This window comes from Artibeus jamaicensis, unplaced genomic scaffold (genome assembly GCF_021234435.1).
Source record: "Artibeus jamaicensis isolate MK-2021 breed Jamaican fruit bat unplaced genomic scaffold, CSHL_Jam_final contig_1998, whole genome shotgun sequence".
NCBI lineage: Eukaryota > Metazoa > Chordata > Mammalia > Chiroptera > Phyllostomidae > Artibeus > Artibeus jamaicensis.
This window is the reverse complement of record NW_026521407.1, coordinates 11,239,377-11,263,702: the sequence shown is the minus strand read 5'-3', so window position 1 is coordinate 11,263,702 and position 24,326 is coordinate 11,239,377. Positions and strand designations below refer to the sequence as shown.

General features: G+C 35.1%; 1 protein-coding gene and 1 pseudogene across 4 annotated transcripts in view; both read left to right on the top strand.

Moving 5' to 3' along the window:
* Window positions 1-24,326, top strand: part of USP32 (ubiquitin specific peptidase 32) — a 119,700-nt gene that overhangs the window by 70,224 nt on the left and 25,150 nt on the right. For 2 of the 4 annotated variants that reach the window (XM_053655709.1, XM_053655714.1), the window contains exons 10-19: window positions 2,970-3,053; window positions 5,020-5,081; window positions 6,707-6,809; window positions 13,718-13,913; window positions 15,898-16,073; window positions 16,611-16,751; window positions 17,685-17,844; window positions 20,990-21,144; window positions 22,520-22,601; window positions 23,424-23,498. In XM_053655709.1, coding sequence (XP_053511684.1) covers window positions 2,970-3,053; window positions 5,020-5,081; window positions 6,707-6,809; window positions 13,718-13,913; window positions 15,898-16,073; window positions 16,611-16,751; window positions 17,685-17,844; window positions 20,990-21,144; window positions 22,520-22,601; window positions 23,424-23,498 — 1,234 coding nt within the window. The remainder of the gene's footprint in view (window positions 1-2,969; window positions 3,054-5,019; window positions 5,082-6,706; window positions 6,810-13,717; window positions 13,914-15,897; window positions 16,074-16,610; window positions 16,752-17,684; window positions 17,845-20,989; window positions 21,145-22,519; window positions 22,602-23,423; window positions 23,499-24,326) is intronic. The other 2 variants (XM_053655710.1, XM_053655711.1) reach the window with 2 other exon arrangements.
* On the top strand, window positions 1,073-2,477 carry LOC119062697 (voltage-dependent anion-selective channel protein 3-like; annotated as a pseudogene).

Below are 24,326 nucleotides of genomic sequence, written 5' to 3'. Positions count from 1 at the left end.
CTTGATGAACAGTGAAAGGACATCCTTCTGCCTTCATTCACCTCTCCCTTCCGAAAACTATGGTATTTACTTCTCTTTGGAATGTATAGGAACTGAAACCTGGGAGTGTTTCTGTTAGAAAATTCCTTATGTAGAGATATAATTTATAACACCATTTTTCTGAGTGTTTAGTCAGTATGTAGATATTATTGCTGTCTATTTTTATGTAAGATGGAGTTGCTACTTCTAGGTCTCCAGTGCATATTAAAAAGATAATGTAGCTGCTCCAACTCCATGTAACCATGACAATGAAATGGTTAGCAGTTTAGAATAGAACTTGGACCTTTTTGACCAAAGCTGTTAACCATATTCACTTGTGCTAGATTATGCCTTTATTACCTATTATTTTATACCTTTTTCCTAAAGATTTTATTTATTTATTTGTTTGTTTATTTATTTATTTATTTATTTGTAGGGAAGGGAGGAAGGAGAAAGAGAGGGAGAGAAGCATCAGTGTGTGCTTGCCTCTCGTATGTGCCCTACTGAGGACTTGGCCCACAACCCAGGCATGTGCCCTGAATGGGAATTGAACTGGTGACCCTTTGGTTTGTAGGCCAGTGCTCAATCCAGTGAGCCACACCAGTCAGGGCTATTTTATATCTTTAGGTTGGTGTCAGGATACTTAATAGAATTTGTTTCTTGAAAGTCAGTAATTATAATCACAGTGATTTAAAATCTCCCCTTATATGTGGTTATACAGTGAAAAGAGACTATATCAATATCATTAAATAATAAAAGCTAAAAACATTATTTATCTAGGATTATTAGGTAATTGTTGAATACGTGAAGAAATAGTTGTTTATATTTTTGCCTAATAAGAAAAAGTATATATTGTCTTTTATATGGTATATGTAATTTTTGGGGCTCTTTAACAACAAAAAAATGTTGATTTACTCAATTTATAAAACTGTAATGTTAAACGTTACTTTGGAGAAATATAATATAGACATTTCTCTTAGAAATCTGATAATATTGCTAGATGTTTCCAAGAAGTTCTTAGAATATTGTTAGGATGAAAGGGCATTATCCGAAGAGTCTGCTTTTTGCTTTCAAAATTAATGAATAGGCCTCCCGTCAGTCATCTTCCACCCTGGGCATACTGGGCTTTGTATGCACATGGAGACAGTTTGTGGTACTGTTTCACCCCAGATGTTCCTCTTCACTCCAGCTCCGTGGGGCATGACCCAGGTGTGACACCACTGCATATGTGGTACAGGGGGTATAGGGCATGCAGGCATGGTCAGTGTTGGTTGAAGAAGAACTTGAGCATTTCCTTGGTAGAGCGGAGACCTGCTCTCTGGGTATGTGTGACATGACTACTTACTGTGACCTAGGAAAGGCTGCTAAGGGTGTTGTCAACAATGGATATGGATTTGGTATGGTCAAAATAGATCTGAGAACCAAGTCATATAGTGGGATGAAATTTTCTACTTCTGGTTATCCTTATACTGATAAAGGGAGGGATCGGGCAACCTGGAGACCATATATAAAGTCTGTAACTATGGGCTTACCTTCATCCAAAAATGGGACACAGATAGTATACTCTTGGAACATTCCTCTCTTTAGAGTTAAGTAGCCTGAAGGGTTGAAACTGAGTCTGGACACCATTATTTGTATTTAACACTGGAAGGAATGAGAAATTGAAGGCCTCCAATAAATGGGATTGTTTCTATCTTGGCAGTAATGTAGATACAGATTTTTCTGGCCCAGCCATATATGGCTGGGCTGTGTTAGCCTTTGATGTTGGCTTGCTCTGGCTATCAGATGAGTTTTGACATACCCCCAATCCAAGCTGTCTCAGAATAATTTCCCCCTGGGTTATAAGGCTGCAGATTTACATTTGCACACTTATGAGAATGATGGCACTGGATTTGGAGGGTCTGTCCACCATAAGGTTAATGAGAAGATTGAAACATCAATAAAACATCAATAAACTGCTTGGGCAGCTGGCAGTAACAACACCCATTTTAGCATTGCTACTAAATACAAGTCGGGTTGTAGAATTTACCTGCTTAGAGTAAATAATGTCAGCATGATTGGACTGGATTATGCTCAGACTCTTCAACCAGGAGTCAAACTGACCCTATCACCTTCAATTGGTGGGAAGAACTTCATTGCAGGAGGTCACAAGGTTGCGTTGGGATTTGGTCTAGAAGCTTAATGTAGTTTTGAATAAAGCATCAGATTTTTCTCTGGAGGTGAAATTAACCCACTATATTTTGGTCTTAAAATTCTGTGAAATTTCAAAAGTATGAAATTTTATTCTTCCAAAGAATTGTAATTCTCTCCACACTGGTCTAGAGATCACAAGTCCTAAGGGAGATGCTTGGAAGCATGTCTGGAAGTTGTCGTGTTTGTAGTGCCACATTGCAGTATAGTTCCACAGTGTTACTTTAAATGTATTTCTCAGTGACAATGTAGTGTCGGTTTATATAGGAAATAACCCAATCCTCCAATTTGTACATTATGTCCTGCATGTCTCACACCACTTTTTCATGACTTTTTAATATATTGATTTCTGTGTTGTAGTGGAATCTTGGGTTTTGCATCAGAGTATAACAAAATAAACTCACCACATTTTTTAAAAAAAACAGTGAATACTCCATTTTCTCTACCCAGAGCTTTTGTGGTTTTCCACGGGTGATCCTTGAAGCAGAAGACATTGTGAATTTTTTCCAGGTCTTGTTGAAGGAGGAAGATTGATGATAAATTGTCCTCATTACCATTGATTACTTGAACAGAGTTTTGTTACTTTTAAATATATCTTTGTTGGCCTGCAGGTCAGATAACACATAGAATCTACTTTAAATTACTGGTTTGTTTTCAGATAAGTGACCAATATAAGTTTTAGTAAACCAGATTTATTAAAATGCTGTAAAAATGAGGACATTCTTAGCATGAGATCTTTTTGAATACTGCTTCTCTTTCAGATGGGCCATCTTACTCTAGAAGACTATCAGATCTGGAGTGTGAAAAATGTTCTTGCCAATGAATTTTTGAATCTCCTTTTCCAGGTAAGTTTAAGGAAAATGGCAAGTGCAGAGGATAATGGTGGCAGTAATTCCATATCTTTTCCATTATGTAATAGTTAAACTGGCCTGCAAAGCCACACATGAAAAATAGAACTCCATTATGCTGGACACTACCTGCGAGATGGTAAGACAGACCATAAGTGCCTATTGAAACTTCTTAAAGTCATGATGTGGAGGATAGAAAAGCAGAAAATAGGTGACTATGTTTGCTTATACCTCATGATAGAGGAGCTTGTGGACTCAGAGGATAATTTATATCACAGAATCCATCATAATTTGCTTTTTCTTCACTCTTGTCTATTTTAAGGCCCTTCCTAACACGTGAGACAGTATGAACACAGAGATGGATCATAAATAGGCAGTTATGATTCTTTCAAATATGCTGTCAGGAGATTATCTTAGCTTTGAGGCTGTCTCTTTTTTTTTTTTTTTTAATTCTTTAGAAGCTCCCAGAAACATTGAGGGAGAAGGAGGGGAAAAAAGGTGCCAGGAGTGAACAGTAAGTCATAGGGCATATTAGATTTAAAATATTTTCCTAGTTAAAATAATTCTGTTACTCCAATTTAAAAAAATAATTTATGGTTTCTCGTTTTTCATGGTTGATAAGTATTTAAGTTGATATAATAGTGGTATTTTAGATTCTCCTTGTTTTGTTTTTCTTTTCTTTTTTTGGGGTGTTTTGTTTTTCTTTCTTTGTAAAAGTACTCCTATGAAGGTCATAAATTTGGTATTTTTATATCTATCATGATCTTCCATAGTAAATAAAGAATTATTTATGAAATAAACAAAATAGGTTTCCTTTTTTTTTTTAAATTTTATTTCTTTATCTTTAGAGAGGAAGGGAAGGAGAGGGGGAGAGAAACATCAATGTATGGTTGCCTTTGGTGTGTCCCCTGCTGGGAACTGGCCTGCAGGGAACTGGCCTGCAACCCAGGCATGTGCCCTGACTGGGAATCGAACCACAACTGTCTGGTTTGCAGGCCCGCGCTCAATCCACTGAGCTACACCAGACAGGGCTAGGTTTCCTTTTGACAGTTAATAACTATTGTGTATTTAAAAATTACCAGACTGAGTGACTGAAATAACAGAAGTTTATTTTCTCATAGTTCTGGAGGCTAAAAGTCCGAGATCAAGGTGTTAACATGTCTGATTTCTCTAACGGTCTCTCACCTTGATTTGCAGATAATTGCCTTCTCTCTGTGTCCTCACATGACATTTCTTTGTGCACACATATCCCTCATGTCTGTCAGTGTGCCCACATTTCTTCTCCTTAGAGGGTCACCAGTCAGACTGGATTAGGACCCTCCCTACCTTCATGTCCAAATTTTACTACATTTACTACATTTTACTACATGTCCAAATACACTTACACTCTGAGGCATTGGGATTCAGGACTTCAACATATGAATTTCTGCAGGGGAACACAAAGCACACTAATACTGTGTCTTGCTGGCTTATGTACGAATGTGTATACGGAAGAGGATATGCACATATACGGACATGAGTCCTACTTGTGTTCACTGAAAGGGCTTGATATGGAAAAAGCACTTTAATTTCTTCTTCCTTCCTTCCTTCCCCTCCCTCCCTCCCTCCCTCCCTCCCTCCCTCCCTCCCTCCCTCCCTCCCTCCCTCCCTCCCTCCCTTCCTTCCTTCCTTCCTTCCTTCCTTCCTTCCTTCCTTCCTTCCTTCCTTCCTCTTCTTTCTCTCCCCCTTTGCCCTTCTCTCCCTTTCCTTTTCTCAACCCCATCTCATTTAGAGACTTAGAACTTGGCCTTCATTGAAATGGTTTGTTTAAAAAAAAAAAAGATTAGCTAAAACTTAAAGTTCAAATTTGTTGAAGTGACTCATCGATAATTCATTCATTGAAAGCTCTGCAGAGAATGTGAGAAATTCAATCTAGTCATTGGCACCAGTCCATGAAGTTTAATTTACCACTTTTTTTCTTTAGGTGTGTCACATAGTTCTGGGGTTAAGACCAGCTACTCCAGAAGAGGAAGGGCAAATTATTAGGTAAGTTTATAGTTTCGGTCTGTGTATTTTTACTCTATAGTTGAAATTGCTAACACGTGAAATATATACTGTTACTAAGTAACAACATGTACTATTTTAATGTAATTATTAGAGTAACACCCTGTTTCTCTGAAACAGTTACATGTTGAAATATTTTTAAGTAACTTCCTAATGTTAAGATTGGGTTAATTTAGAAATCAAATCCTGTTTCACATTAAAATTGCACTGAATACTAAATTTAATTTTTTGAAATAAAGACATTCTATAAGATTAAAAGGTAGCAATTTTTTCTTACTGCAAAATAGCACATTTATTGTAGAAAGATTAGAAAGTAGACCTAAGCAAAAATGCCCAGCATCTCTGTATTGCTGTTGACATTATGCTAAATAAAAGAGGCCAAATGTGAAAGACCTTGTGTTGTTATATCATTCCACTTATATGAAATGTTTATAAAAGGGCAATTTGTAAGATATAGAAAATAGACTAGTAGCCCTGACTGGTGTGATTCAGTGGGTTGGGTGTCGCCCTGAAAGGCAAAAAGTCGCAGGTTAGAGTCCTGGTCAAAGCACATGCCTGGGTTTTGGGCCAGTCCCTGGTTGGAATGTATGCAAAAAGCAACCAAGATCTGTTTCTCTGACGTATCAATATCTCTCTTCCTCTCTTTCTCCCTCTCTTCCCCTCTCTCTAAAAATAAATATAAATGAAATATTTTTTATTTTTTTAAACTTTTTAAAACAATTTTATTTATTTATCTTTAGAAGGGAAGGGAAGGAGAGAAAGAGAGAAATATCAATGTATGGTTGCTTCTGATGCATCCCCTGCTGGGAACTGGCCCCTGCCTGGAACTGGCCTGCAACCCAGGCATGTGCCCTAACTGGGAATTGAACCGTGGTCTTTTGGTTCGCAGGCCCATGCTCAATCCACTGAGCTACACCAGCCAGGGCTGAAATCTTTTTTTAAAAAAGGAAATAGGCTAGTAGTTTTCTGGGTCTAAAGGTGGTAACACAGATTGAAATAGGCACAGGATACCTTTTTGGAGTAATTGAAATATTCTACCATTGGATTGTGGTGATGGTTACACATGTCTATAAATTTATGAGAATTATTGAGCTGTGTACTTAATTCAGGTAAATTGTATATTATATAAAATATTCCTCAAAAAAACTTTTTAAAACATCAGTGTGAGGCTTGATAGTTGTGTTACGACTCCCTGAAATTGGCCTCTCAGTGTTTCACTAATTGAAATTACAGCAATCTCCCAAGCATCTCAATTTGTTTCATGTTTTTCACTTGTAAAAATTGCTAATGAGTGGGAGGAGGAGAGAGGGGGAAAAGGTACAGAGAATAAGTAGCATAGTTGATAGGTAGAAAATAGACAGGGGGAGGGCAAGAATAGTATGGGAAATACAGAATCTAAAGAACTTATGACACATGGACATGAACTAAAGGGGGGGATGTGGGTGGGAGAGGGTGTGTAGGATGGGGGGAATGAAGGGGGGAATGGGGCAACTGTAATAGTATAATCAATAAAATATATTTTTAAAAATTGCTAATGATAACTTGTGCGGGTGTGGTCACCTGTTTCACACACTATTCGACGTATTGAGTTTCTTTTGTATGTACAGAGGATGGTTAGAACGGGAGAGCAGGTATGGTCTGCAGCCAGGACACAATTGGTTTATCATCTCCATGCAGTGGTGGCAGCAGTGGAAAGACTATGTGAAATATGTGAGTAAGATTTCTGTTTATCTACATTTTTCATAGGATTTTCACTTCTACAGATTGTGTGTGACTACTGGCTAGGAATAAAATGTTCCAACGTAGAGAAAGATTTGAAAGGGAAAGGAGTGATTACCTGTATGATTCTTGCTATGTACTAGGCTTGTGCTTGTACTTCCACATATGTTTCCTCACAGCAACAGCTCTGAGGAAGGTGGTATTGGGCATGCAGGTCCATGTATATATCTCACTTAATATACAATATATATTAAACCTTTGCCGTACATGTCTCATTTAATCCTCACAATCCAATAAGTATTGTATCCACTTTACCTGTGGAAGACCATGAGGCTGGGATTAAAGGTAACCTGAATTTCTTCCTCAGAGTGGAAGTTCTAGAATCAAATTTAAGGACTGATTTTAAATCCAGTGTCATGTCATCTACACTCTTCACATTATCTTTTATTATTTCACCTTTTTCCTCAAAAAGTTGAAGATGCTTGGGTGAGAATTGTTGATTTTCTATTCAAGAAAGTTAATTTTAGAACTAATATTAGAAACCAGTTTCTAAACAATAACTGCCATTGTTCCTAATAGAGTTGAAGAAAAAAATTATCATTAGTGAATATTCCAGTCTTACTTAAAACATAGAAGGGTTTTTTTGTTTGTTTTTGGGTTTTTTGCAGAATTAGAAACTGAAAAAATAATTCTGGGAATTAAATTTCCCATTTTTGGCATATATATATAGGCTCATTGTCAGTTGCCAAATGATTACTAACTGAAATTCTAATAATTTTATTCATATTTTTTCTATATGTCCTTTTCTGTCATTATTTACTTATCAGAATATTTGAAGATTGCTTACATTATTTACTTCATTTTTCTGCCTGGCTTTTCCCTTTTTGCAGAATTTAACAGTTTTCATGTGTAAAATATGTAATTGGAAAAAGTAGACCTTAAGTGTCAGTGAAGGAGCGAAAGTAGGCAAGTGACTTCAAAGACCTTGTAGACAGATAATGATGGTGATTGTAGGTAGAAAATGAGAACATTGGGCAGTGTGTTGCAGTCTATTTTGGAATACTTTTGGTCTTTATATTCTTAGTTTGGCCTTAAAATGATGGTTATTAATGCCTTATTGACTACAGACTCAAAGAATAACCTGCCGTCATGTTTGAAGTATTACTTTTTGCTTCCTGTAGGAACATGACAGAGGTCTTGCTCTTAGCAGCACATCTCTTACAAAAAAGAAGTGTGCTGCTGAGAACATGAACTCAGTTGGTTCTTGCCTGCCCTAGCCATCCTTTGCTTTAAAAGAATCAGTGGAGGGTGGTAAGGGAGAGATGTAAAGGGGGAAATCTGCACTCATCTGTCATATTCCTTTTCTTCCTCTGGCATTCTGTATTGTCTAGTACCAGTTCAAGTGGTGGGAAAGGTAGCAGAGACCTATGGCAATTTATTTAATAAGAGGAAAATGTAAACAAGGCCCTGGCTGGTGTAGCTCAGTGGATTGAGCGTGGTTCAAATCCCAGTCAGGGCACACGCCTGGGTTGCAGGCCAGTTCCCAGCAGGGGACGCATGAGAGGCAACCATACATTGATATTTCTCTCCCTCTCTCCTTCCCTTCCCCTCTAAAGATAAATAAATAAAATCTTTTTAAAAAAATGTAAACATAATTAATAGCAATCCTTTCTGAAGATATGTATTAATTATAAAAGTGTTATTTACTAAATAAAGAGTAACTTCCTTTTAAATGCAAATAACTTTTTAAAAAGTGACATTCTGGGTCTTATTTTCCCTATCCATAAATTTAGAGTAATAACAGTAACCTCCCTCATAGAGTGTCATGGGAAATAAAGGATTTGATACATGTTACATGTTATAGAACAGAGTCTGGTGCATAGTTAGTACTCAGTAAGTATTAGCCAATACTATGAGAAACCAGGATAGGATAATAGTTGTGAGATTGTATTCTTATGTTGGAGTCCTAGTCTTTCTACTTGCTATATGACCTTAAACAAGTTCCGATCTTCTCTCTACCTCAGTTTCCTCATATGAACAATAGGATTAGTAATAATACCTATTGCAATACGATGATTGAGGTTAAATTAGCTCCATGCCTAGCGTGTACACAACACCCTGCATAAAATTAGAGGAAGCAACAGTAGTTACAGTAGTTGTAGCAGCAGCAGTAATTAATTGGTGACTTAAATTTATCTTTCCAGTATACTTGGGCATCTTTAACCAATGCCTTGCTTAAAAAAGAAATCAATGTTCTTAACATGTTAGATAATTTGATCTTACTCTGGACTTAATTTCCCTGCCTAAGACATCACTTAGCTTTGATGTTTTTCTCTTCACAATATGGCACATATTTGTCTAAGTGAATCATTAATTGCCTTTAAGGGTTGAGCTGACTGTTCTTTCAGACAGTGGCATGCCTAAAAAGCAGGAAAAATAAGCCATCCTTTGTGAGCAGTGGTTTTCCTCAGATTTGCTATGATTCACTTGATCTGGAATACTTAATCTGCTCATGGGATCTTGCTGATCTGTTCCCTCTTTAATGAGTCCAGTGTTTTTGTGCTCTGAAATCTCCTTTTGTAAAAAAGTAAATGGGGAGAAAGGATGAAATCTTTTGTTTATCATTATTATAGTATATGTGGCTTTTCTCCTGTTTAAGAAATACTAGGAAGTAGCAGTTAGTACTTATTTGCTGTACAGATTTTACTCTTTTGTTATCATGTTAATTTAGAACTAGAAAGCAGTTTAAGTGGCTCTCTTTAAATTTACAAATGAAGCCTCTGAAGTCCTTTTAGTTTTTTTTAATTGCCCAAAGTTGTTTATGGCAATTACTTTATTATCTGAGCTAGATCTCTTGAGTGCAGGTCTCTTCATTCCTACTTAGTATTTTTTTCTGTTATTTCATACTGCCTTCCATTTTCCCAAAAGCAGCCTTGTAGACTAATAAAATATAAAATAGGCCTGTTAGTTGTTTAAGGTTGTACTTGTAGTATACAGGGTGGGACAATAGTAGGTTTATGGTTTTTTTGTGTGGAAAATAATACAATAACTAATAAGTAATAATACAAGAATAAACTTTCACATACAACTGTAACCCTTCTTTTGCCCCACCCTGTCATATGTATCATATGTATCAAGCATTAAAAAAAGTAGTATCATCACTGCTAGAGAAGAAAGTGAATCCTGAATTTTGGAATAGCATAAACCGTTTATATAACTCAGAATGACTTACAAAATTCTCGAAAGAGCATTATTTTATATTTAAGTTCCACGTAAGCCTTTTAGGAACAATTAACTCAGATAAAGTGAGGAAATTTCTCATCACGGGTGAAATTTTATCTATCTAGAGACTTGTCTTCCTAAAAACTCAGGCTTCCGTGATAGTTTCTAATAGTTCCAGACCAAGAAGTCAATTTAAAAAAAAAAAAGATTCTTTGATGTTTAAAGGGAAAAAAATTTCCCAAAGCAACTACAAATAACACAGTCAAAAAGAGTCAGTGACTACAATATATGACCATTATTGATTTGTTCAACATATGGAGGTAAAGTGGTAATTAGATTAGTTGACTGTAAATGTTGACAATTTCACTGAAAGCCAAGAGTGGAAGCAATGACAAGAAAATAGGGCAGAGGAGGGGAAAAAGGAAAGAACCTGAGTAATGTTTACAGTTTGAGGCAAATACTGAGAGCAATAGATTTCTAGAATAGCAAAGAAAGCTAAAGACAGTGAGAAGAGTTTGGTAGAGAAGTGAAGAAAAACCCATATTCTCCAAGTCTAAAGGATGCATCATTCACTGTGCTGTGTTAAAAGCATGTGGTACAGCCTGCAGTCCGGGTGAAAGATTGAAACTATTATAGTCATTCTATTTCTATATTATGGTAAAACTCAACCTAACAAATTTAATGCCTACTAACATTTTTATCCTATTTTCTTGCCAATCATATCTATAGATTCAACCTATGGACTAAACTGTGAATGGATTCATATAAATTTTCTTTAGAAACATAGGCTTCACATAAGATTTTCAAACCAATTAAAGCATTTAAAATACAATTCCAAATATTTCTCCTTGAAATTCTGTTAATTACTAAACTCAGAGGAAAACTTGAAGAAAATTGTCCAAGTAGGATTAAGGGAACCTAATCTCATTAAAAATATAGTACTATAAAAACTTTAAAAAGTGTTTTATAGTGCATAAATAAATTAATATGAATGGAATATGGAAATAAATATAAATTTAAAAAGGAGTTGTTTGTCAACCATATGATAGGCAGACATCATTTAAGTTTAAGAACACTTACAGTGAGAATAAAGTGATTTTTCTGGAGGAAAACAAAGTGACTTGGGAGAAGACTTTAATTTTTCAGATAGTTATTCTTCTGAAATGATTGTGCTGTCTTACTCCACTTTCATAGAAAGAAAGCAAATGTTTTAAAAGCTTGTTAAAATTAGAATCTTCTTCTAAAAAGCAAGTCCAGAGCAAGTAGTGGATTTAATAAGAAATCACTTACTGTACTCAAGTATTTGAAGCACATTATAAAAACAAATGTATGATACCACAACCTTCACTAGGTCAGTGGTTATCAATTCTGGCTAGATAATAGAATCACATAGAGAGCTTTAAAAACGAGCAAAAAAATGTGTGTTCTACTCCAGATCAAATAAATCAGAAAGCATAACTGAAGAAAAAGGCTGAATTCACTTGAATATGTTTTTTTTTGGTATGGACTCACTATCAGAAAAGCTGTGAGAGGATCAGTATTTTCTCTAAGAAGTTGCTATGAAATCCACAGACTGAAGTCCAAACATATGCTTAATAATGTAAATTACCCAGGCCTAATTTACATTTCTACCTCTCTTGCCATAAATCAGTTTGGTTCTGTTGTTCCATTGTCTATACAGTTTTTACTTCTTTGGCCAATTTAAAATAATGATGGCCCAAAATCCATATTTAATGTAGATTCTCAGGTTTTAGTCTCTTGTGTATTATGGTCACCATTTTTTGCCATATAATACCCATATGTAATAAAAAATGTGAATCCATGAATTCCATTCATACCTTGGAATATCATACCTTGATATAACTCACCATATAAAGGTATCAACTCCCATCCCGTCATATAAGCCATTGCCTCATGTTCTACCTTGGAATTAATTATTACTGTCCCTCTTTCACACACAGTTAGTTGTCGATTTTTTTTTATTTGCTTACTATGTTTTTCTAAATAATTTTACCATTTCTATGTAAATGCATGTATTTTAAAAGGAAACTTTATTACTGGTTTAAATAGAAAATCAATGTCACATTCCAGAAATAAAAGCTCAAAATAAAAATAAATTCAGTGAAAATGAAATATATTGTTAGCCTTGGATGTTGTGGCTTAGTGAATTGGGAACTGGCCTGTGAACAAAAAGTCACTGGTTCAGTTCCCAGTCAGGGCACATGCCTAGGTTGCAGACTAGGTCCCCAGCTGGGGGCACGCAAGAGGCAACCTAACACTGATGTTTCTCTCTCTCTATTTCTCCCTCCCTTTCTCTAAAAAATAAATAAATAAAATCTTTAATATATATATTATTAAATTTAAACTAAATAGCTTTCCCTTTTGAAGACTCTGATGTTCAGTCTCACTTTCTGTTAAAAGAAGAAATTATCAAGTATTAGATTAGCACATTAGTACCAAAATGAGAACATTTCCTTGAAGTAATCAGAGGATTAAAAAAAATTGAATAGAGAGCCCTGGCTGGTGTAGCTCAGTGGATTGAGCATGGGCCTGGGAACCAGAGTATCATGGTTCAATTCCCAGTCAGGGCACATGCCTGGGTTGCAGGCCAGTTCCTGGCAGGGGACACACAAGAGGCAACCATACATTGATATTTCTACCCCACACCTGGGATCTGCCCTTGGCTGCCTTCACGCCTGGGTCGGGGGATCTTTCCTGCCAGACACCGCTCCACTGCTGGCTCTGCCCCTCTTAACCAGTCTGGCTGAGTAGTTCGCTGTTGTCGGACTTCCGTATTGTTCAATTTTCTGGGGTTTAGCTGCGTTTTTTGTTGCTAAAACTTTGTCGTTTTTAGACTTGGGTGTTCAAGAAGGCACAGTGTTTCCACCTACACTTCCATCCTGGTAGAAGTCCCTATTATTATCTTAGTTTTAACCATGAAGAAATGAGCTTAAAAGTTTACTTATTATGTAAGGTCACATAGCTGGTAGTCAGAGTCCTGCCCTTAATTCTAACCATATTCTCCATGCTACTTACTTTTTATGCATACATGTATACTTTTAGTCACAAGAAATAAAGGAAACATCAAATCGTCAATTATAGTTAATGCTGAATGGTGGGATCTGAGTACTTGTGATATAGTCTTCATATTTTTCTATACTTTCTACAATGACAGTATATTCTTTTATAATAAAAAAGATAAATATTATTTAATTTTTTAATATCACAAAAAGCCTTCCATGATATCCATTATTAAATGAATTAAAGTCTGGCAGCATGAAGAGAGGAAGACCAAGTATGAGATGGAGTGACTCCATCAAAGAAGTTGTAGGCAGGAGTCTGCAGGGGCTAAGTAGGGGTGATGTTCACTGATTGTGAGCATCACTCATTCATACGGTTACCAGGAGTTGGAGCCCATTGACTAGCATGTAAAAATAACAAAGTCTAAATTACTTTATACAGCACAAAGTCCTTTACAGTCTGTTTCCAGTCTACCTTAACCAATTTTATTTATACATACTCTTCCCCTTTGAAGAAATTTAGTGATACATTAAAATGTTTTTAAATGACTATAGCCAACCACAGGAGGATTAGAAACAATAAATAATTTTGGGATTAATTTTTGAAAGCTGCATTATTAAATTTTACCTCTTTATCTCTGACTTCATGATTTTTAGGATGCCAGCCCTGTTGTGATTGAGCCATCATCTGTTCTGAATGGAGGAAAATACTCATTTGGAACAGCAGTACATTCTATAGAGCAGAGTGAGGATAGAATCGGAGGAGGCAGCCTCAGTTATGTGAACACCACAGAAGAGAAATTTTCAGACAACATTTCTACTGCATCTGAAGCATCAGAAACTGCTGGAAGTGGTAAGTAGGACTTGTTTTCCGTGAGGTTTAGTCATAGTCAGTTCTTAAAGAAGTATACTTTGTCATGTGCTTGGTAGGATATTGGGCTTCCGTTAAGTTTTGAATGAAATGATTATAAAATTCTTAAATATTTTCAGTTTTCATTGATTAAGTTACATTCCTCCATATTGCTACTAAATTATTTTGTCAATAAACTTAGATTTGGGAATTAAAAATCTAAAGTTCTATCTTCAGGACCCTCTCTAACTATAAGCATGCCTTCTTTGTATTAAATGCACCCTCATATTAAATTTTACAGACATTACAGGCCAGAATTTGGGAATCGTTTTTGTTAAAATATTGAGAAAGAATTCACAGTGCTTCCCATAATTCCCTTCAGTCTTTGATACCTAAAACTTAGTGGTTCTTCATTAAGTTAGGAAAGATGAGGGAGATGCTTTGGTGTTTTTATGGCACAACTAAATTAAGCTGATCGCCTATTATTCTGGTGATAAAGAATCAAGACTGTCATTCTTATTCTGTTGTTATTTCAGCTTTGAGATCTTTTTTCCTTTCGTGTGGAGGGAGTAGGCACACTGGACAGAGTTAGCATTTTCTCTAGGAAACTATAGAATTTACTGCTCCTCTCCCAATCTGACATTACAAAGATCACTTAGCAGTTTAAGGAATGCTCTCTCTGATTGGCTTTAACACCAGAATTAATCTTTCAACCTCTATAAGGTCTTTTTGATATGGTTATTATATAACTTATGTTACTTACAGGCTGAGCAGCGCCATAGTTAGAATGTTCAAAGTAACTGATGGCTAGAATGTTTACCTGAGATTAATATATAGTCGAGAGTTGAAATTTCTTAAAATATCCTTGAAGTTCACAACTGTCATCATTAATCATTTTTCTATGTGTATATGTCTTTTGTATTGGGTTGGCCAAAAAGTTCATTTAGTTTTTTCTGTACAATGGCTCTAGTAGTGTTTATTTTTCTTTAATTTCATTTGAAACAGTTTTGTTAGATTGTATTGTGACAGCTGGCATATCAGCATGCATTAAAAAAAACTTATCAAAATTGGTGAATTTTTCTGTAGCCATTTTAATAGTGAAGATGGAAGAAAATATGCAGCATTCTTAGTATATTATGTTTTATTATTTCAAGAAAGGTAAAAACACAATGGAAACACAATACAAGATTTATGCGATGTATGGAGAAGGTGCTGTGACTGATCAAACATGTCAAAAGTCTTTTTGCAAAGTTTCTTGGTACTATTGACATTTGGCTGAATGATTCTTTGCTATGAGGCTGTGTTGGGCATTGGAAGATGTTTAGCAGCACCTCTGGCCTCTACCCACTAGAAGCCAATAGTGGAATAGATAGCTGGCATACTCAAAATGTCCACATCAATAAAGTTATTGGTGCAAATGAAAAATATGTCTTATATTTTATGGAAAAATCTTTTATGGGCAGTTTGGCCAACCCAATAATACTGATGCCTTCCTTTCAAATAGATTTATTAGAGAACAGTTTCTTCCAGCATTCTTCTGTTGAGTTCTTATTTTAGCTTCTTTCCTTTGGTGTAGACTCATCACCATTATCTCCCAGGAATATTTGGGATGTGTTCCCAGGCAGAGGAGGAGAATTATGGGAGAGTATGGGAGAACCTAGCTACTTGGCTATATACATCTTTTGTTTTTTTAATCAGAGGACTTACAATTCTTGTTGTGAATTATTAGATATTCTAGCAGGCTGACCAAATGTTCATTTGGTAACAGTTTTTAAATTTCTTATTCCACCTAGTGTTATGCTAGGCATTGTCCAGAATGAATATATCTGTATTTTCTATGTTCTACAGATTTATCAGAATCTACTGTACTGACATGCCAATAGGATAATAGCATTAACCTAATACATGGACATTGAGTTCATATCTTCGAGCCTATTTATGTATAATAATTAAAAATACAGAGATTCCACCCTCTATTTCCTTACAGGCTTTTTGTATTCTGCCACACCAGGGGCAGATATGTGCTTTGCTCGACAACATAACACTTCAGATAATAACAACCAGTGTTTGCTAGGAACCAATGGGAATATTTTGTTGCATCTCAATCCTCAGAAACCAGGGGCTATTGATAACCAGCCACTAGTAACTCAAGAACCAGTAAAGGTAAGTAAGTTGACATCTACTTAAAATAATTCTCTTTCAGATTGTGAATAAATTTTATTCTAGAGGTTTTAGCATGTAAGAAATCGTTAGTGGTTCATTTAATAAACCTGTTGTAGATGGAAATCTCTTTGCATAGTAGATTTCCAAGAGAATATTTTATGATTTAGTACTTGTCTAAAAGCAATGTGGTGGTCCTTGGAAATGTTCTTATTCTTACTTGGAACAGCTACTGTGAAAATGTAATTTTATATGTAAATGGAATTTTTTTTCCAAAATAATATTTTTTATTATCTGAAAGAAATCTGTGAAAACCAGACTTATTAATTCCAAGTGCTCCGATGACTTTTCCAAATGATTTGCTTTGAATTCCTTCCGTAAATAGTTTATTTGGTAAGTTAAAAATAAAAATTTCTCTTAGAAAATTTTTTTCCAGTAACATGAAACTGAGTAGTGACGTGTTTGTCTTTCTATATTTACATTCTGTTAAAATATGAGAAACTGTAATATTAAACATCAGCATTTACATCTTATTCTAAGGCTACATCATTAACACTAGAAGGTGGACGATTAAAACGATCCCCACAGCTGATCCATGGAAGAGATTATGAAATGGTCCCTGAACCTGTGTGGCGAGCACTTTATCATTGGTATGGAGCAAATCTGGCCCTTCCTAGACCTGTAAGTATAGCCAGTAGTACCTGGAAGGTACTACCTATAGAAGGAGCAGTCATAGATGAGGTCTTCTATTACTTTTATATATGAACCTCATTATCCACAAATTATTCTTACCTATGGTAGCAGTGTACTCAATACCAGTTCAAATCAGTTGAACAAATTTTAGGTTCCTTCTCATTGATTCATTCATTTGTACATTTATTGACTGGTATATTAGGTACCAACCATGCAATGATGTGCCTGTGGGAGTGGGTGGCATTTATAGAGTAGAGGGAATAGTCACTGGACTAAGTAAAGTGAGGGAGTCATAAGGCTAGGCCAGCGGTTTTCAGCCTTTTTCATCTCATGGCACACACAAACTAATTATTGGGTTAGCCAAAAAGTTTGTTCTTTTCCAGAAGATGGCTCCAGTAGTATTTAGTTGTCTTTAACTTCATTTGAAAAAATTTTGTTAGATTGTATTGTGACAGCTGTCATATCAGTGTGCCTTAAAAAATCTTATCAAAATAATTCATACATTTCTGGGAATATTGTAAATTGCTACACTTTGGTAGGCAGTATTACCTGTATAGTTAATGGCATGGCTTCATACTTTTTGACTTGTAACTTCCAGTCTTAAGAATTTGTCTTTTAAAAGACCATCATTCATATACATGAAATATGTAAAAGTGAAGAAAAATACAGTGTGAGGGTAGTAAAATTAGATAATACTTTCATTTTTTATTTTAATTTCGATATTACTACGTCTAAATGAAAGGGGAAAAAATACCCACTAGGAGTTCTAATCTTAGATAGATTTAGGAGCAGAAACTGGAGTATATTTAAACCTATGTAATTTAAATCTATGAATTTCTGTAATCTAACTAAAATACAAGTAGGAAACCTATTAAACATTTAGTTCAAAAATAAATCACTTTATATTTATTAAAACAACAGGTGATCAAGAATAGCAAGACAGAAATCCCAGAGCTAGAATTATTTCCTCGTTACCTTCTGTTCCTGAGACAGCAGCCTGCCACTCGGACACAGCAGTCTAACATCTGGGTGAATATGGGTATGATGAGCCTGAGAATGTTTCCTCAGCATTTACCAAGAGGTAACTTAAGAATGCAGCAAGAATGTCATGCATTTCCTTTAAAAAAAATTAAGATAAAAACCAAAGTTGCTCAAAGTCTGGTGCCACTGTACCAGTAATCACTGTGGGGCTTAGATCTATGGTCATGCGCAAGACTAGACAGGAATAGAGGAAAAAATCTCATCAGGAAGCTGGAAAGAGTTGTTTCCTGTTTTGGTCCGTAAAAATACAATGATAATAAATAGAAATAGATATTACATACTTTGTTTCTTTGAGAACAAGTCATTGTAAATTATTTGCTTGACCTAAGTTAGAATCAACCAGTCAATGACTTCTCTTTTCAACTCTACTGTTTGAAAAATTTTTTTCAAATTTTTAGAAGTGATTTTTTTGGCAATATCATGGGTGGGTGGGTGTATGTGTGTTTCTTGGGGTTTTTTTTTTTTTTAAACAAAACAAGATACATTTTTTTATACTCAATCTGAGGATCCTGTCTCTTATGGGAGACAGATAATGTAAAGCAAAGGAATATTTTTGAAAGTGAAAGCGACACATTTGCTTTGAAAAACATCAAGACTATCAAAATCACAAATAAATAAGTTCCCATTTTAATATATTAACATGTAAAAAGTACCTCCTTGATTTCTCTATGAAATTAAGTTTTATTGATGGGTAGACTTGCTCCCTGTTTTTGTTTTGCAAATATATATTTTTTAAGATTTTATTTATTTATCTTTAGAGAGGAAGGGAAGGAGAGAAGGAGAGAGATATCAATGTATGGTTGCCTCTCGTGAGTCCCCTTGCTGGGAACTGGCCTGCAACCCAGGCATGTGCCCTGACTGGGAATGGAACCGTGATCCTTTGTTTCGCAGGCCCATGCTCAATCCACTGAGCTACACCAGCCAGGGCTGTTTTGCAAATATTTGAAATGGTTCTGCAGTAGAAGTAATGAATTCATTCATTTACAGAGTCTTGACTTTGTGTTAAAAATTCCAGTGTTTTATAATTAGTATAATTTAGTATGCAAGAACTACCTATGAACCCAAACCAACCATAACATACACCTTCCTTCCTTTGAAATCAAATAGGGTTAGCTTAATGTCTTATTTAAAGTTTATATTCAGGTAACATGTAGAGATTCTTACACATATTATTTGGCAAGATTTATAGCAAAGTAGTGACCTCTGCCTAACCAAACTTTGGAGAAAACATCAAAATCAAGAAAGTGTGAAATGGAACTTCTATGAAACTTTTGTCACTTAATTTCCCATTGAATAAAAGTATTTGCCTTGCTTCCGTGGCACCCAGGGCACATATCTTTTTCAGTTCCCTTTGAAATATAACATGAGAGGCAAGATGTGTTGTGCTTTTAGTTAAGTATTCTTTGCAACTCTTGTGCTGATCCTAGATTTTTGCTGCTCTGTAAATTCCACTAGATTTGTTGATGCTATTCAGAAGCATAAAACTATGTATAATAAGTGGCTGCCTACTTAATGAGCTGTCTGGAATTCAAATAAATTTCTTATGTGGCTTAGGACAATAGAAATTGACTTGGCCACTACATTTGCAAATGCTTCTGAATCCTAGAATTGAATAGTTATTATGCTCCAAATTTGTTCTTAATTTGAAATTTTATTCCTTACTAATTAGATGTGAAATCAATCATTAATCATTTTGAAGTTTAAAAAATATGCTTTCTTGCTGTAATCTTATAACTAATCCTCTGATTAATAATTATAGAAATTTGCTCTTGTGCTTTCTTTTAAAAGGGATTATCCTTTGCTTGCTGATAGAAAAAGATTTGCTTTGCTATGTGTTTAAAATTGATCATGATTGGGTTTTGTTCTGCCATAGTATAGTTTTTATCCTCCTCATTACCCAGTTTATTACAGCTGTTTACTAGGCTCTTTTATTCCTTTTGTAATGACAAGTATACAAACCTTCCCACAGTTACAGTGACTTAAAGATTGCCTTTTTGATAGACGAAACCATAGAAACCATTGTTTCTTAGATGATTTTTCAGCCTATTTTATGTGAGTAAATTCTTTTTGGAAGCTCTAAAAAAGCGAATGATGCCAATACTTTTCTCCAGTTTATTTAGTAGGTGAAGACTCAAAGTGCATTTAATAAGAGAAATAAAATTGAGCCACAACTGAATGGGTTGTAAACTACCTGGAACATATAATTGGACCCTAGATGGATGATATTTATATGTTAAGTTTATTTTTGCTTTGGGTTTCTCAATAAACCATAACCTCCCAGAGATAAGAGATGACCATTTTAAGCTATAACTTTGTCTAGATTTTTGCCCGAATAGTTTAACCAGGGTTTAGCAGGTTGTTTTACTAACCTATCTTTGATTTCCATAATCTCTTATTTTATCCTGTCTCCTTTAAAGTTTGTGGTTAGACTTGACATTTCCTTTCGTCACTCTTTACTTTTTCCCCTTATTGCCACCTTTTTGTTTCCACCTTGAGCCTTTCAGGAATTCAAGGTCATGTCTGCTGCCATCTTATTGAGCAGGCAGGCCATATGAGTTTTATTACCCTCTTCTACCTTTGAATAGGGCAGTTTTTTTGGTCCTGGGAAGTTTATTGGCTTCACTTTAAAGCTGTGTTTGGCCACATAGAGTCTATGCCTACTTAGAATTTTAAGTAAAATTTTTATGTGTAATTGTACCAGTGTGCCAGGTAATTGGGCCAATTAATGGCCTGAAAGTGATGGGATTAGTAATTCAAAGACAGTTTATTTTAAGGAAGTGGATCAGGTGAATCCAGTATCTGTGAAATTCAAATCCAGTCCTATTTTATCTTCTCCATTCATATGCTGAGTTTTGATTTTGAGTGTGATCCAGCAGAGGGCAGCCAAAATGCTAATGCCTATTGTTTGTTATGTTTCCCACTCTTCTGGGATCTGAGTACTGCCAGTTATTTCAGTCTGTGATTTTGTTGCTTCCTTTGCAAGTTAAGGTTTTAGACTCACTCTAAGATACTTGGGCCTCCTGTCTTCATTTTAAAGTTTTATTTTAAAGCTGCTAATTTATAAAACTATTAAACCCCTAATTCTCATTTTTCTTCATTGTTCCCTGAAATAGTGTAATCCCCATTGCTGAGGGGTGCTTTTTTAAACATCTGTCTTTTCCTCATTGTGATTACTATGACCATAGGAAATGTACCTTCTCCAAATGCGCCATTAAAGCGAGTCTTAGCCTACACAGGCTGTTTTAGTCGAATGCAAACCATCAAGGAAATTCATGAATATCTATCTCAGAGGCTGCGCATCAAAGAGGAAGATATGCGCCTGTGGCTATACAACAGTGAGGTAAGAGGCATCTCAGAGTCATGAAGGCACCTCCACTCAGAGACCAAGTGTTGTTAAATCCATATTTCATGAGTTTGAGATTGTTGTCTATTGTAATTATGCTGAAAACCATACCAAGGATCTCAGTGAAAACTTCATCTTTTTAAATTACTATATGCATACATGTAGATATTTGTCACTTTATCATCATGGACAGTACCATTTTTTTAATCGTCACCCAAGGATATGTTTATTGATTTTAGAAAGACAAGGAAGGATAAAAAAAACATCCATGTGAGAGAGAAACATTGATTGGTTGCCTCCCGTACTCTCCTTTACCGGAGCTTGAACCCAAAACCTAAATATGTGCCTTGACTAGGAATGAAATTTGCAATCTTTTAGTGTATGGGATGATGTTCCAATCATCTGAGCCACCTGGCCAGGGTGACAGTATCATCTTATAAAGATTATTGTTATAACGTAATAGAAAATATCCTTTTTCAACTAAATAGAGCTTATTTTTAATGTTCTGAAGTGCTATACACATGCTAAAAACTTCAAACAATACAGAAATAGGTAGGTAACATTCTTCCTTCCTGTTCTCTGACCCCTGTCTTTCATCCTCCTCAGACGCAGTGCTGTTAATTGCTTAATATGCATTATGTTTTCAGATTATAATTGAAATTGGACCATACGTACTTTTAACCAATTCTTTATTCCCTAGTTCCTTCTTTTTTACATCCTTATTTAGTCACCATTGAGAACACATGTCCTAGAGCCATACTACCAGGGATTAAGTCCTGGCTCTGCCACTTGTTAGTTATATAACCAAGGAGAAGTCACTGAACTCTATCTTAGTTTTCTCATGAGTAAATGGGGTAAATAATAATGTCTCCCATAGGAAAGTTATAAAAAGTAAATGAATTAATTGTGTGAGTACTGTAAAATGGGGTAATCATAAACAAAAATGTATAATTCTACTACATGACATTTGGTTTTACATTTTCAGTTCCTAGTAAGTGATCAAGTTCCATCTTGATCACAAGCATATTTTTTAAATTTCATGCTGGGTAGTAAAGAAAATTTGTGTAAGTTCTTCAAAAAATCTAAATTTCAACGAATTCTGGTTTGATGTGTAATGAGCCTCCTTCTGTTCTCCTCAAAATCCTATATAACTTTGTTTTAGAGATATAAAGTACATGTTTACGAAGTATACAATTTTCCCCTCATTTACCACCTAAATTACAAGTTTGTGAACAACTATAGTATGCCTAATGTCTGTCACATTGGGTATGTTAACTACAGAGCTATTTTTAATTGTTACTAATTTTTATTTCCATATTTGCTTCAAGTTTATCAATCAAATTAATAGAAGCCTTTCCTCCTCTATACACAGAATTACCTTACTCTTCTAGATGATGAAGATCATAGATTGGAATATTTGAAAATTCAAGATGAGCAGCACCTGGTAATTGAAGGTACAAGAAAGAAGCATGCATCTATATTAGATTTTTAGGGAGACAATTTAAAGATTTAGTTACTCACTAATAATCCATTTTATAATTTTTCCAACCTTTATTTGATCATTATATTCTTTATGATAAATAAAACCCATTAAACCCTTCTATAATCCTACCTACTATTTAGATTACTTTATAAGAAAAATATTTCTACGTTCATTGTCCAGAGGTGGAAATGGTGGGTAGAGACAAGTGAAGCTCAGTTAAAAGTTTATAAAGTTTCTTAAAATTTTCAAGCTAGTTCTGTGAGTTTGAATAAGGAGACTAATTTTTTTTGCATAGTTAGTGGCACAGGCTTTTATTAGTCATCAACACTGGTCACTCACCAACAGAGCTACTTGTATATTCACACACAGATTTATACTCATGTCATTGAAAACTTAGTGTGTCTTTTCCCATCAAGATTCACAGAAACATTACTAACTGCCTTTGTATTAAAATGAATAGATTAAACTCATAGTTGTCATAATTTAAGAAAGAATTGTAGTATTTCTAATGTGTTAACTTTAAGAGCTTTAATTACTTCTTTGAGTGGTTGAGTATAATTTTAGTTTGGGTACGTAACTGAGGGAATAGCTTACTAATTAAATCTAACCAAGGACTGTAAAGTTCCCAATATAAAGAGTCAGAATAGTTTTAGTCACTTACTAAAAATAACTTGATTGTTTTTCTTTATGTTTTCTGATTTAGAAATAGCTCTTTTTTTCTTAACCGAAGCAATTGAGTGGATGTGAGTTCAGTGAATTCGAAATTAACGTATTCCTATCTCTGTCTTTCCAGTTCGAAACAAAGATATGAGTTGGCCTGAGGAAATGTCCTTTATAGCAAACAGTAGTAAAATAGACAGACACAAGGGTAAGTTGTCCGTGTATTATTTCTAAAAAGATTATCTTTAAGTTACTGGGGTTTTTTTTCCCTTTCTCAACTATCGAAGTGTTAACTTTTGGCTTTCTACTCCAAAAGTGACTAGACCACTCTTTATTTTTCTTTTTACTAAAGCATCAAATTTCTTTCAAAAAGAAAGTTAAATAATTGTAGTTAAATAATTATGTATTTATATTTCCCCCCAATACTAATAAACATTTATTGAACTCATACTAAATAAGAAATGGTAAAGAAATGGCCCTTCCCCGAACTGTGTCAAATTTTTTCCACTCATCTCACAATCAGTAATGCTTTGCTGTTTCTCCTGAACCGAGAAGGTCATGCTGTGTTTCACTAGTTTTCTGTGTTATGCAGTCCTGTATTGTATAGTGGTAGACTTGTTCTGAAGCTAAGAATCTCCTTGAAAAGCGGTGGGTATTATGGTGGTGGACACTGCTAGTGGAATATTTGCTTCCTTTTAAGCAAGTGCTGAGATGAACACGTTAGTTCCATGGTCGTGCTGAACTCACCTGGTGCCCTAGTCATGGGCTCTTCTGAATAATCACCAGTGGCTCTTGCCATAGCCTCAGTGGCTTCTTCCACAAAGCTCATGATGTTTGATTCATCAGTAAAAAATCAGAATCCAGGGTGCCTTCCAGATATGCATTAGTGCATATGAAGGTACAAGAAAGAAGCATGCATCTATATTAGATTTTTAGAGAGACAATTTAAAGATTTAGTTACTCACTAATAATCCATTTTATAATTTTTCCAACCTTTATTTGATCATTATATTCTTTATGATAAATAAAACCCATT